This window comes from Artemia sp. Qi Xiang Cuo, chromosome 18 (assembly GCF_049724085.1).
Source record: "Artemia sp. Qi Xiang Cuo chromosome 18, ASM4972408v1, whole genome shotgun sequence".
NCBI classification, from domain to species: Eukaryota; Metazoa; Arthropoda; class Branchiopoda; order Anostraca; family Artemiidae; genus Artemia; species Artemia sp. Qi Xiang Cuo.
The window spans coordinates 43,102,020-43,117,257 of record NC_142811.1 but is presented as its reverse complement, the minus strand read 5'-3'; the positions used below and the strand labels follow the sequence as shown (position 1 = coordinate 43,117,257).

The window sequence follows — 15,238 nt, the reverse complement described above, 5'->3', positions numbered from 1 at the left end:
TCATTCAACCGCTTCTCAACGTGAGCTAGATAGGCAGGAACTTCTAATTCCAGAATAAGGCGCTTCCCTTCAAGACTGTACATTGTTTCTGTTGCACTCAAAAACCTGGAAAAAAGATTAATTTCATTTATTCCTTATTTTTTTGTTTTACATTTTGTATCTTTCGGTTTTATTCCCATATTTATAACTCAGCCTCTACTTACGTAAATGACTTCTTAGACCACACTGTCTTTTCGTTTATAATTAAGATTAAATGTAAATATATAGCAATTGATGAAAACTTTAATTAAAACTATGAAATATATATATATATATATATATATAAATATATATAAATATATATATATATATATATATATATATATATATATATATATATATATATATATATATATATATATATATATATATATATATATATATATATATATATACTAGCAAAGGCCCGAATGTTTCGCTTTCTATCTCAGATACATTTTCATCCTGGTCAGACAGGAATTGGCTATATTTCAAAGAAGCAAAGACCAATTTCTCAATAAAAGCCCGGCAATTCTATATTTTCATTCTAGTTTGATTATCCTCTACAATAGCAAGTCACACTAAGCCTTTCTGTGACTTCCAAGAGTTCAAACTAAGTTTTAAGCATCAGCCATTTGTTCTCCTTCTTTCTCTTCCTTCAACGTACAATACAAAACAAACCTGTTTGTTATTCAAGGACACTTTATCCCTTATTACTATATAGGTACCCCAGATCAATCACTACATTCATTATAATGCCCAGGCATTGTGAAACCCGAGTGCCAATTAGGACGTCATTCCCCAATTTGAGCAGTTATTTATAACTAATTTGCGATATTAATCACTTTGTCAACAAAATATACAAACTTGTGGCAAGTTTGGGTAGCAGAAGGAGCCTAGCTTTGAATTAATGGAGAAAGACATGTTAGCTTGAAAATTTATTTTAATCTATTTATTCTAATCGTTCTTCAATATTATGTCCATACACACTGCAGCTAAGTAGTTTCAAAAACAGCTACTCTTCTTTAATCTTCTCTAAATAGTTGTGTCCTGCTCACCAGAGATGTTCACCTCTGATGAGCAGCCTGGTTTCAGTGCAGCCATTTTTTTTCAATTTCTTTTTATAAAAACACCTTATTCCTAATTCACTAAATTCGATCTTCTTTCAGTTAACCTGTATATATTTTGAGTCATAGAAAATTAGGGTGTTTTGTTTTATAGAAAATTAATTTAAAAAACTTTCCGAAAAAAAAACGAGTTTTTTTAAGAATCGTCAAGAGCCATAATAAACTTGAGACCAGCAGAAATAAATTCATATTAATAATTCAAACTCAAAACGACCATAAATTACTATTAAAGAATAAATGAAACCTAAGCAAACATAAACTAAACAAACAATCATAGCAAACAAACATGCAACAGATACTAACATAAATGAAAAAAATAAATCTTAAGACGAGTAAAACTTATATTTAATATTCAAATCAAACTTAAAACGAACAAAAAGTCAATACAAACAAGAGTTTGGCTACTTCCTCCTTCCCAAACTGTAAAAGTATAAAGCCTACTGCGTCATTTGTGTTATTCTTATACAGCTTATTCCAAATCCATTGAATCCAATCTTTTTTTCTGTTAAACTTTTTATATTTATAAAAAAATTGGGCATTTTTGATTTATAGAAAATTAGTCAGAGTAAAGTCAGCTTGTTTTTTGCTTCTTTATTTTTTGCTTAATTTTTAACACAGCAGCCTATTTGTAATTTTTGAGTCCCTTAATTTTGTCTTCCATCAAACACAGCAACCAGGTAGAATTTTTGATAACAAGTCAACTGACCTCAGCAACCAACTCACTACGGAAGTAGATATTGTAAACTGTCCATACATAAAAAATTAATTAAAAAACAAATCGAATTTAAGACAATAACCAATACAGGTTTAAGAAGCAACTGGATTTTTTTAAGATTTGATTGAGCAAGAATTCTTCGTCTGATCGAATATTATGGCTGTGTAGCATGTATGATTAATTAGAACATATTATCAAACACTAGCAAGGAACTAGAATTCCAGTTCGCAGGGAAATGAAACAATATTGCCATTTTCAGTTAGTCGGTATGGCATATTTATTGTTTTTTATCTTTTTTTTCAACATAGCCAGGAATTAATGTTCTTGCCAAGAGACATAAGAAAAAAAATATACAATTACAGCAACTGATTTATCACAAGTCTGTTAACTATGACTTTTATCTTAGGACAAAAACGACGACCACTTAAACAAAACCTAACCAGACTTGTGACACAAATCATTATCCTTTTGCCCTTTGTTGTCAGCTGATTCTTTAATATTAATATTTAACAACAGCAACTGATTTATCATAAGTCTGTTAACCATGACTTTTATCTTAGGACAAAAACGACGACCACTTAAACAGAACCTAACCAGACTTGTGACACAATTTATTATCCTTTTGTCCTTTGTGGTGAGCTGATTCTTTAATATTGCACAATCGTGCAAAAATTCGCCCCCAGCGACATTCTCGTTCGGTTCAAAGTCAACGACTCCGTTTTTCCTGTTTGGGTATTTCACTTGCATTATCTAAATTGCTCAACGCCTTTGACTTATTACATAATTATCATTTTCTACTTAAGTAGTTCATGGATTAGTCAAAAAGGTGGACCATGATTTCTTTCTCTGGTGTTTTTTTGGTCTAAATCAAGACATATTCTTCGTGTGTCATATTCATCATCACACAAAACCAATCATATTCTTCAATGTTTGGAGCCACAACATCCCTAAAGAAGACACGGAGAGTTTTACTAAAGTCAGACTGCTCAAAGCCCCGCCCCTAAATTAGCGAAAGGTTACATATAAATATACTTTCTGCGTACCCCCTACTTATACCTGGCAAAAATCCTTTGGTAGTCAGGGTGATGATCCCTGTTTGATGGATAGCGACCCAAGGACCCATTCAATACCAAAATATATATACAACATTAGTCTTCTTTTTGTTAACTGAACTACTCAGATCTTACTTCTTTATGACAAAAAAGGATTCTAAGCTGTTCAGAAAACAAAGCGCTCAAGTTCTTATGAATATTTGGATATCATAAAATCTCTCCGGTCATCCTCAGCTAAGGAGTTTCATCAAATACTCCTCATCTATGGAGTATCATCCATACTCATCTAAGGAGTATCATACTCCTCAGCTAAGAATTATCATCAAATTTCTCGGGAATATCATCAAGATCCACTTATTAATTTTTCTTATATAAGAGATTGACATTAACACTTTCATGTAAGTGATCTAGATCAACAACAATTTTTGATTATTTGTTGTTGCTTTTTTATTCACGTTAAGTAACTGGTTCCCTTGTAATTCAATTCCGTTTGAACCAACCCATTTAACTCTACTCGCGTTCAACTTCATTCCGCTTACTTCAACCCCCTTGCAAATCAGCCCTCATTTAATTCAACCTATGTGCAATTCAACCCCCGTTTAACTACAACCCATTTAATTGTAACCCCTGCAACTCAGCCCCCTTTCAATTCAAGTCCAGAAACAGTTTAGGTTGAACGGGAGTTGAGAATAGCCCTAATAGCTCACTTATACTGACTACTTTAACCCAAAACTTGTAAATGGAACTTTTAACCAGCATTTAATTCAACCCCCTACAACTCAGTCCCCATTCGGTTCAACTCCCAAGTCAATTCAACCCTGAAACAGGTTAGGTTGAATGAGGATTGAGTTAAAGGAGGCCTTAACAAGGCTAACTTAACTGGGTTGGGTTGAATTACAAGCACGCCAAATAACTACAGCCATATTGCAAAAAATAAAATACATTGGGTACCCTAGGGTTTCAAATTCAATCGCCTTGACTTTCTAATATGCACCTCGACACATGTGAGCTGCTACTAGCTTTCAGAATGGGTTACGTCAATTCAAAAACGCTTTACCCTCATTACAAGCACAGAAGAGAGGTTAACATTACCTAACTGAGTCAACAAAATGTGAAAAAGTTCCCACCACTTACACCACAAGCACTACTTGCAAAGTTGCAAAGTTGAATAAGAACAAAAACCATATACAAAAATCGCTGCTTTACTCGACGACACTGGTTGCAGATTGATAATTTGCCGAAGGGGGAGGAGAGGATTTTTACATTGGGGACCAAACTGAGGGTCTTGTCTCATTAGTTCTCATATGCCAACGAATAATTTTAAAAAGCAATTATTTTCCAAAATGCGATTCAGCTAATCGTTCACACTTTGAAAACCTGTTTGACCCAACAAAAAATAAAGAGAAGAAACCCATAAATCCACGAATCCACAATTAAAATCCACGAATCCACAATTATCCCCGAATCATCAATGTAAAAACTAAAGGTATTTCTACACTTTAAAACCTCTACAAAACAAATTGTTATAAGAAAAGGTCGAAGATTATACGATTATAGGTCAGACAAACATTCAATGCGGTTTACTGACAAACTAACTTGTCCAAATCAATTCCTTCAGCTACGATATCAATTCACCTGGAGAAATAATTGATATAAAGAGCTGATTCTCATAACATTAATGCCAAAAGATTTTTCAGGCCATAATTTTCCCATGTTTTGAAAAAGGGGCAATAGCAGAAATATTGTTGATGCGTGCCCCCCTCTCCCAGCTAACTACAATTAAGCATATTACTTCATATTATAGTATTTCCATAATATGAAGCAATCTGAGTCACCCCCTGTCCCTCTTCCGTGTCACGCTGAAAGGAAATTAGAGGATAAGTCAACACCCCCTCTGTATTGATCTTAAAAGATCTCTCGTGAAAAGTTGGAGAATTTGTGCTTAAAATGCGCTTTTATTAACGACAATAGTATCCGAAACTCTAAAAAACGGGATTTTGATACCAATAGATATATCATAAAAAAATCAGATTTTAATACTGATTTCAAATGTGTAAGTTTCATCAAGTTTAGTCCTACCCATCAAAAGTTAGGAGCCTGAGAAAATTTGGCTGATTTTCGAAAAAAGGGTGAAAGACCCCCTAAAAGCTATATAGCCTTAATGAAAATAACACCATCATATTCAGAGTATCAGAGAACCCCACTGAAGAGGTTTCAAACTCCTATCTTCAAAAATGTGGAATTTTGTATTTTTTGCCGTAAGAAAGATCACGGATGCGTGTTTATTTGTTTTTTGTTTGTTTGTATTTTGTTTGTTTTTTTTCCCCAGGGGTGATCGTATCGACCCAGTGGTCCTAGAATATCGTTGGAGGGCCCATTCAAACGGAAATTAAAAGTTCTAGTGCCCTTTTTAAGTGACCAAAAAAATGGAGGGCAACTAGGCCCCCTCGAACGCTCATTTTTTTCTCAAAGTCACCCGATCAAAATTTTGAGATAACCATTTTGTTCAGCATGGTCGAAAATATAATAAATATGTCTTTTAGGATGACTTAATCCCCCAAAGTCCCCGGGGGGAAGGCTGAAAGCTATGAACTTTACCCAATGTTTACATATAGTATTGGTTGTTGAGAAGCATACAGACGTTTTCGAGGAGGATTTTTTCTGGTAGTGGGGGGGAGGCGGGGGTTATGTGGGATGATCTTTCCATGGAAGAAGTTTTCATGGGGGAAGGGACACTGCTATGAAGGGGGCGCCTGATTTTCCAGCATTATTTAAAAAAATGATCAGAAATTAAATAAAAAAATAAACAAGTTTTTCAACTGAAAGTAAGGAGCAACATCAAAACTTAAAACGAACAGAAATTATAAGCATATGATTATGTTCGCCCCCTAGTCAATACCTCGCTCTTTAAGCCAAAGATTTTTTAGTACTTTCATAAGAGCTATTCATTCTAATTAACGGCAATTGTGATTAAGGGGTCATTTTTAAAGAATTGGAACAAAATTCGAACTTTAGCGTAAAGAGCGAGGTATTGACTAGGGGGCAAACCCCCTAAGATACGTATTAAAAATATATGGATATAGAATTATACAACTTTCCAGAAAGCCATTTAACCAAATAAAAGTAAAATTGGTATGCAATTTTTTTTTAATTATTCATGTACTGTGATCCAAAATTAAAATCTTTATTAATTCAAAAACATTCAAAAATTAAATATAAAAAAAAGTTGTTTCAACTAAAAGTAATGAACAACATTAAAAAATAAAACGAACAGAAATTATTCCGTATATGAAAGGGGCTGTCCCCTGCTCAACGCCTCGCTCTTTACGCTATAGTTTTTTATTGTTTAAAAAAATAGAGTTGTGGGAAAGTCAAACTTAGCGTAAAGAGCAAGGCGTTGAGGAGGGGGCAGCCCCTTTCATATACGGAATAATTTCTGTTCGTTTTAATTTTTAATGTTGCTCCTTTCTTTCAGTTAAAAAAAAACTTGTTTTTTTTATTTAATTGCCTTTAACTTCGAGGTTCAACTGCTTAAACAATTAATATTTTTACTAAATTTTTTTTTAAATTGAAACATTTTTTTTTTTTTTTTTTTTTTAAAGAAACAACTGCTTTATATTTGTCAAAATATTACAGATATAAAACCAAAGCTAAGCTAAAACAACAACTACGTGTCCATTTTGTTTTCTTTTTTTATTACTATAATATGGTTCATGTCGTGAGTATTTTTTTCTAAAGTAGGTTAACTAAAACAAATCACATAGAGATGAATTATACACAATTTTCAGTTGTATAGACTGACCAGAAAAGGGTAAATCTGACGTAAATAATTTCTTAGATCAAATTTCTCAAAATGTATTACAAACTGAGCATTTCTAAATACATAGTAAGATTGTTCAATATATAGGCAAGCAAATTCTGAATGGATACTTTTATCCTCCCGGGTCAAAAAGGGTTATACGCAGATGTTACAAAAAATCAATACCAAACATTCAAGGAACGATTAGAATTATCGAGACGAAACTTTCAGGGGGATGACGGGAATTAATTTTGAATTAAATCCACGGATTATTTTGAACTTGAACCTTCAGAGGAAAGTGAAGAACAATCTAAAAAGTGAATAAACAATGCCTACAAGGTTTACAAAAGTAGTCCTTGGGGCAAATCTCATTTATTTTCGATTCTGATCAAAGTTTTCCCTCAAACAATTGCGATACCCCCCCCCCCCACACACACAAAAAAAAATACATTTTCAAAATATGATTTTTAGAACTGAAACTTTCTAATTGGTATACAAAACTGTACATTTTATGACCTTTTTTTTACTCCAGGACTTCGAAAAAACTAACTCCAACACTAACATTACGTAATTGATATTCGAAAAAAAAATGAAACAATCTGAAAAATGGAAAAGAATTTTCACGAATCTTCATCGACTAACAGAAACAATTAGCCATTTATAGCTGAATAGATATTTTATTAATAATTTTCTTCGTTGTTCATTTCAATATTGAGAAAAAAGATCCTAGAGACCCTAGAGGAAATATAGAAAATTTGATAGAAAAAAAATAGTCTCTTATATTTTCAAGCCAAGAAAGTGTCAAGTGACCGTAACTTTTTAATAGAATTCAATCATCCATTTTGTTTATTTCTTTTCAGGCTTGGTTTTAAGTTAGTAGTTTTATTGCTTATGTTAAATCACACTGATTATTTTAAACTTCTTAACTTCACACAAGGTCCTTGTGTGACTCCGACAATTATAATTTTCCAAATATGCTAAAGTTAATAACTAGCTAAGGCCTCATCCACAGTGAAACTGCATAACCACGAATACCAAGCAGATTGGGAAAAAGGAAATCCCCTAACCTTCATGACCCTTTTTCCCGCTAATTCAATTTTGACACAGCCTAGGCCACAATTCCTTATTGGGATCTTGAAGAATCAGGCTGATCAGACCCGCTAATCAGGCGAATCAGGCTAATCAGAATAATCTCACAGGTAGTCAACCTTAACAAATTTCAGATTAATTGGACTTAACGTTTCGCTAAATTTAGCTCTTGAAGCTTGCTAAACCTTTATTATAAACGAGTTTGGATTGAATCAAAACCAAAGAACACAATATGGACCAAATAGCGCAATTTTCGACAATCTTGATGCGCTTTTTCTTTCTGGGCAGAATACAGCTTATTACCCAAAATTACTTTCAATCAAGCCCACCACAGAGATAAGAGAGTGAAGTCATCCACTAAATATGTGGGCTGTGGTAGGTTACATTGATGTGACATCCCATTTCATTTTCTGCTCATCATTCTCCCAGTCCTTGTCGATTTGCGTTTTAAACAAGGCATGGGTTCCTCACATAATTGCGGCCACAAAGCATTATTCCAGGCTAGAATGCCCCAAACAGCAACATTTGTCATCCCCTTCCTCTGGCACCATAGATGGCTGCGCCTGTGGTTACTACCATATGTAGAGCCTGGCATCGAAGAGCTACCTATAGGGCTTACAGAATTAGAGCTACGTCGGTTTTGTTACCGTGATTACCCTAGCCCTCTTTCTCATATACATAAGGACAGGTAGCTTCAGGAAACAAGATCATTGTAAATATATTTTGAATGCATGTGAATAGTTTTATAGCTCTTCTCAGGTTTATCCTAAAGGGTCTGTATCCATTTTATATTTGGGCATTGTGAAAATGTCGCCTCCCTCCATGGGGGGGGGGGGGAGTACAGAACTTCTAAAGTGCTGCTATGACGTGCAGCTTTCTAGGGATTTACTTCCATGAAGTAAGGCTAATCCGGCAAAGAAATTATGTAACAAATTTAAAAAAAAGGGGGGAGAAAAGAAGATTCAGCACTAACTATTAAATGGCACGTTGTATTTGCTTTGTTACAACTTTTACGAATAACAGTGAATCCTTAGACAAATAAAATTCAGAAAACGAACAAACGATAGCTTACTTGGGTTCAAACACAGTTGAATAGATCTGAAGGTCAACAAGCATTCGCAAGAGGGACTTGAGTAGTGACCTGTCCACTTGATCTCCACTTCTTTCTCTTTCAATAAGGTACAGAAGACCATCTACAGTTCGACTTTGAATTAGCGGTTGGGAAATAACATGATTTCTGAATTGCTCCAATCCCATATCCCTGTAAATATCCAAGTTAAAATGAAAAAAAAATGGTACTATATTAAAACTGCTGGGGTATCAATGTATCAAAAAAATTTGATGCCAGGTTTCTATCACTAAAGTTGCATAATCTGCTATTAATCATAGCAAGGAACATCGATACTGGCTTGATGTGTCGATGTTACCGTGAATGTCCGAAATCTGGTTAATGTAGACATTCACCGGTAAATATCCAAAATTTCTTTTTTCTGCTTGGATTCAATTAGCTTTGCGAGTCGGCTTTTTCAGTCTTACGCAAGCTATGTTGTTAAAAGTTAAAGTTAGGTTAAGTTAGATTAGGTTCGGTTAAATTTGGTTATAAATATAAGAAATGGGTTGAAAACTTAACTTAACCCAGCCCAACCTAACCTGCCATCATCAAACCTTGCATTAAACTGAAAAAGTTGACTGGCAACGCTCATTAAATCCAAGGAGAAAAAAAGGTATTTGAGACATTCACCAGTCTTTTAAGATTAGCACTAAGATCTTACATCTAAGATCTTTCATCTTTCTGCAAAGATTATCGTTTTTTCAACTCATTTTGTTCTAAGATCTTACAGCTCACTGATGTCAGCAAAAAGCGTGAAAGACGCCACTGTTCTGCCATATAGAACAATGATGAGAGAACTTTGATGATATACTCATCATTGTTCTCAGACCGCTGATTAGAGCAGAATGATGAAAGACGTTTGCATAAAGACGACAAAAGATGTAAGATCTTAGTTCAAAGATTTCACTTTTAAACTTTTTCTGACAAAAGATGTAATATCTTAGTACATTGATGAGTGAAAAAACGGCCCTAATATTGAATATACTTTCACTTGAAGGAACTGTGATTTCCAAATGTTTGAGGTAAATCTTAAATCTAAAGCATCGATCCATAATGTTTAGTTATACACATAGCAGATAGAGTTTAGAAGATTTTAGAATTCATAGATGCTGGATTTAAAAAAATTCGGAATTTTCATTCTTTTCATGGTTCTTCATATCGCCTGAACAGAAAAAGAAAAATCGCCTGAGCTTCAGCTTAATATTAGAGCTTCAACATTACCAATTAGTGTGGATATACTTTCTTAGAATAGAATGTTCAATCTTGAAAGTCTGAAGGCCAATTTTATTCCGTGTTTTAGGCCACGAGGGCTATCCATTACAGCATATAAAAAAAAATTTAGGTGGAACAGCCATCTACCTTAAGTAAATTAAAAAAGTCTTTAAGTTTTCTTTACTTCAATCAAAATAACAAGTAATTTTTTGCTCTATGTCAAAGGGCAGGCAAAATCCGATTCGGTCAATCATAATCTGTTTACTTTTGGTCCAAGCAGTTTTGATTGGTCCAAAGCGACAAAGCCTAGATGCTGATGTCTAGGAAGGCAAACATGGTTTATAAAATATAACCTATTTAGAAAATTAGAACAACTGATAAAACCGTTTCTGAATCGTAGATAAGTGCACGGCTTTTACTACTGTTAAACCAAACACGTTATGTATTTCTGAAGCTTTGTTTTACCGAAAACTGTCTAATTTCTATATGCCTCTTAAACTGAACTGTATAGTGCCTGAAACAATTGTTCAGTAAGTCAAAAATCCGTGGTTCCAAAATAAGACCTAAAGTATATAAGTTAGCCTAACTACAAAGTAACAATTCAGCAGGTACCCAAATTCTTAGGTAACAAAAACTTATACCAATAATAGAATGTCATGTGAACAGAACAGGAACGGTACCAATTCACAGTAAGTTCAAAGAAAAAACAGCAACATAAATTTTTGTTACATTTTTACGAGTCGGGATTTTCGCAAATTGACGACATTGATCAATAGGGCAAAAAATACGAGGTGTAAAAAAAAAACTGCATACACATTATCATTTGCATACAGATTATAAGATATGAACACAAGAGTTACATACAAAATATCAGTTAGAGCTCCCTACGAGGCTCGGAATGATGTTACAATAGAACTTTCACTACAACAAAGTAAAATATATCAATGCCAGTAGTTTCAACTTGAGGGGGGAGGGGGGGGGGGTATTTTTGTACCCCCCCCCTTTCTAAATTAAAATAAATCCTTTCGTAGTGTTTTCATTGAATTTCGTCATAGAAATTGAAAACGCAACAAAAATATCAAACAGTTCGTGGTAACGAACTGTAAGTAAGGAGCGACCCGGCTCAATGGTAACCGAAACTGTAGAAAACGGAATTTTGATACCAATAGATACATCAAAATAATCAGATTTTAATACTAATTTCAAATACATAAGTTTCATCAAGTTTAGTTCTACTCATCCATATTTACACGCCTAAAAAAATTTGGCCGATTTTCAAAAAAAGGCGAAAAGACGCTCTAAAATTCACAGAACCTTAATGAAAATCACACAGTCATATTCAGCGTATCAGAGAACCCTACTGCGGAGGTTTCAAGCTCCTATCTACAAAAATGTGGAATTTTGCATTTTTTGCCAGAAGAAAGATCACGGATGCGTGTTTATTTGTTTGTTTGTTTTCCCAGGGGTGATCGTATTGACCCAGTGGTCCTAGAATATCGTGGGAGGGCTCATTCAAACGGAAATTAAAATTTCTAGTGCCCCGTTTAAGTGACCAAAAAAATGGAGGGCAACTAGGCCCCCTCCCACGCTCATTTTTTTCCCAAAGTCACCCGATCAAAATTTTGAGATAGCCATTTTGTTCAGCATGGTTGAAAATATGATAAATATGTCTTTTGGGATGACTTAATCTCCCGAAGTCCCCAGGGGGAGGGCTGAAAGTTATGAACTTTACCCAATGTTAACATATAGTATTGGTTACTGGGAAGTATACATACGTTTTCAGAGGGGATTTTTATGGTAGTGGGGGGGAGTGGATCGGGGGTTATGTGGGAGGATCTTACCACGAAGGAAGTTTTCATGAGAGAGGAGACAGTGCTATGAAGGGGGCACCGGATTTCTCAGCATTATTAAAATAAAGATCAGAAATTATATATAAAAAAAAACAAGTTTTTTAACTGAAAGTAAGGAGCAACATCAAAACTTAAAATGACAGAAAACATTACATATATGGTTGGGTTCATCCCCTAGTCAATACCTGGCTCTTTCAGCCAAAGATTATTTAGTACTTTCATAAGAGCTATTTATTCTAATTAACGCCATTTGTGATTAAGTAGTCATTTTTAAAGAATTGGAACAAAATTCGAACTTTAGCTTAAAGAGCAAGGTATTGACTAGGGGGCGAATCCTCTAATATACGTATTAAAAACATAAGAATATAGAGGTTCGTTACGTAAGTTAATTCGTAAATTACGTATATTAATTACTAATGAAAACGTTCCTAAATAAAATTAAACAGGTTTCGAGAAAGCCATTTAACCAAATAAAAGTAAAATTAATATTTCAGTTTTTTTTTTTTAATTATTCATGTACGGTGAGCCAAAATCAAAAACTGCATTAATTCAAAAACGTTCAAAAATTAAATAAAAAAAATTTTTTTTAACTGAAAGTAAGGAACGACGTTAAAACTTAAAACGAACAGAAATTATTCCGTATATGAAAGGGCTGTCCCTCCTCAACGCCTCACTCTTTACGCTAAAGTTTGACTTTCTCACAACTCTATTTTTTTTTTAAACAATAAAAAACTTTAGCGTAAAGAGCGAGGCGTTGAGGAGGGGACAGTCCCTTTCATATACGGAATAATTTCTGTTCGTTTTTAAGTTTTAACGTCGTTCCTTACTTTCAGTTAAAAAAACTTGTTTTTTTTTATTTAATATCGTCAAAGATCCAAGTTTCGCCATTTTACCGTGTTCACTTGTTGAAATTGTTAAAGGTAAAAAAGCAACATTAGTGCTATTTCTTCAGTCAAAATATGAGAATTTATAAATCAAACTTAAGGTCTATGAAAAAAGGAAACATTAATTTAAGCAATCACTTATTTTAAGTAAACACTAATTTAATTTAAACAAACACTAACCTTGCGCAGACTGGTGAAAAGCTATAATGGAACCGATAGTAAAGACGGTAAACACTGTAAATGCTGGTGTTTTGTTTTTGATACTAGTAACTAATCTAGAACAGATTGACAAATCAATAAAATGGTAAAATGGAAAGGATAGCAAAGATAGTAAACACTGGAAGTGTTAGTGTTTAGTGTTACATAGTAAACAATAATCTAGCCTAGATTGGTAGATAAATGAAAAGATAAATTGATGCACACTAAAGCCCTCTATCACACAGCCGTGGCATATCATTACTGATTTGGACACCCTTTTTGCAACAGGAACAGTCTAATATTTCACAGCGATGTTAAAAAATACTCTAATTTTGCAGCACAAGAAATATTAGCAAGATAAAGCTGATTTTCAAAATCTTACCAAATGGATGGGACTGTTGCATTTTGAAGGACGTAAGTTCTGTCTAGATAGAGGAATATGCTTCGAATTTTTAGCATTTGGTTGCAATGTGCCTGCCAACAGCAGTCAAGTAGCTTCAAAAAAGCTTCAGGATCCACATTGTTCTCCAAGAACTGTCCAACTTGGCCTTGAATATGACTTTCCGCCAGTTCTAAGAAAAAAGCAAAAAGGTCTAAATTTTGTATATTGCAAGTGGAACATACTCCGTCTTTCTACACAAACTAAACAGAAAGGTTTAATTCTCCAAAGATAGGGCAAGGGTACCAGGATATGTTGCTAAACGAGAACAGAGGACAAAACACTATAAACGGCATTTCTATATTAAAATTTTTCTGGGGAAAAGAGCCCTTTAGAAAACAGCGGAATGGGATTAACGCAAAAAAAATTTGGTGTCTGATACCAATTTGAGTGAACAGTCAAATGATTTCCCAGATTTTGGGTTGCATGCTACCTTAAAAATTGAAAAAAAAGAAAATTGCTAGACAAACTATCACTACCGCCTATGCATTCTGTTTATACCTGCCTTTGTGCTTGCTATGCTTGCTGTTCTGCCAATTTATTGTATAAGGGGCATTCCAAAACTACGGGGAATTTTATAATTATTTCATTACAATGTATACATCTTTCAACATAGATTCGATCAAGGTCGACGCCCTTCTCCAGGTGGTGCTTCCATTGTTCAAGACTATTTTCGAAGAAATCTATAGACTCCTTTAATTGCTATATTTTTGCTGAATGTTTTACTACATCAATGTGATTAAAATGGACGCCTTTCAACTGCTCCTTGACTTTTTTAGAATAAAAAATTCAGATTAAACTAGATCTAGACTATAAAAAGGATGTGGTAGCAATTGACACCGAAATCCCTTCAAATGTCTTTTGTAACGCGTAAAGAATGTGCAGGTGCATTGTCATGATGGAGAAGAATTCGCGATGGAGGTTTCCAGGACGCTTTTTAGTTAACTCTGCTCTTTTTTTCTTCAAAACTTTGACATCTACTGTGACAATTTTGTAGCCTTCAAAAAGTGATGGTCAAAAAGGAAGTCTACAAGTGGTCTGGAAGTCTTTCAGGGTAAAAAAAAAAACAGTTGCCGTTTCATTAATGAAAGAAAATCTGCAGGTTTTTTCCATGCCCCTAATATCTTATTTAATTTTTAGAAGTAAAGTCAATATGAGGAGAAATAAAATGAAGCATTAATTGAAACTTAAAACGAACAGAAACCATCACAAACAGAAGTAAGGCCAACGCCCCTAAACGTTCTGAAGACCAGAATGTAAGTTGCCCTTTACTGAAAACAACTTCATTTCAAGCAGTGTGTTTTTAATAAGTGTTGACAACAGGGGGCATAAACACAAGAAAGAAAATCAGCATAATGACCAAAATTACTGAAAAAAAAAACTAATGAAAGAAGACTGACTGTTCAATATATAGAGACACTCATTCCTTGAAGACCACAGTTTAATAACATTGCACATACACACTCTACAAAATATCTAATAATAACATTGCACTAATAATAACCGATTTTCATGTATGTATTGGAATAAATTAATTTAAAATTAGTTTCTTCAAAATTAGTGTTCCAACGTTGAAGCCAAGTTTCGCATTCAAGAGAGATCTGACTTGTCTACCCGTGAAAAGATCTAATGTCGCTTATGTTTATACGTTCTCTGGAGCACTCGCACCTCGGTCCAGGTTTTTATAATGGGTGAGATAGGGAAAGATCATACTGCTATTATATATACTGTGTAGAAGACAAAG

General features: G+C 34.0%; 1 protein-coding gene across 1 annotated transcript in view; it reads right to left on the bottom strand.

The window, feature by feature from the left end:
- Positions 1-15,238, bottom strand: part of Cul4 (cullin 4) — a 252,089-nt gene that overhangs the window by 207,259 nt on the left and 29,592 nt on the right. Inside the window, exons 3-5 of the mRNA XM_089104452.1 lie at positions 13,438-13,627; positions 8,873-9,061; positions 1-105 (exon numbers count right to left, since the gene is read on the bottom strand). The exon at positions 1-105 is cut by the window's left edge and continues 42 nt beyond it. Of these exons, the coding sequence (XP_088960578.1) occupies positions 1-105; positions 8,873-9,061; positions 13,438-13,627 (484 nt within the window). The remainder of the gene's footprint in view (positions 106-8,872; positions 9,062-13,437; positions 13,628-15,238) is intronic.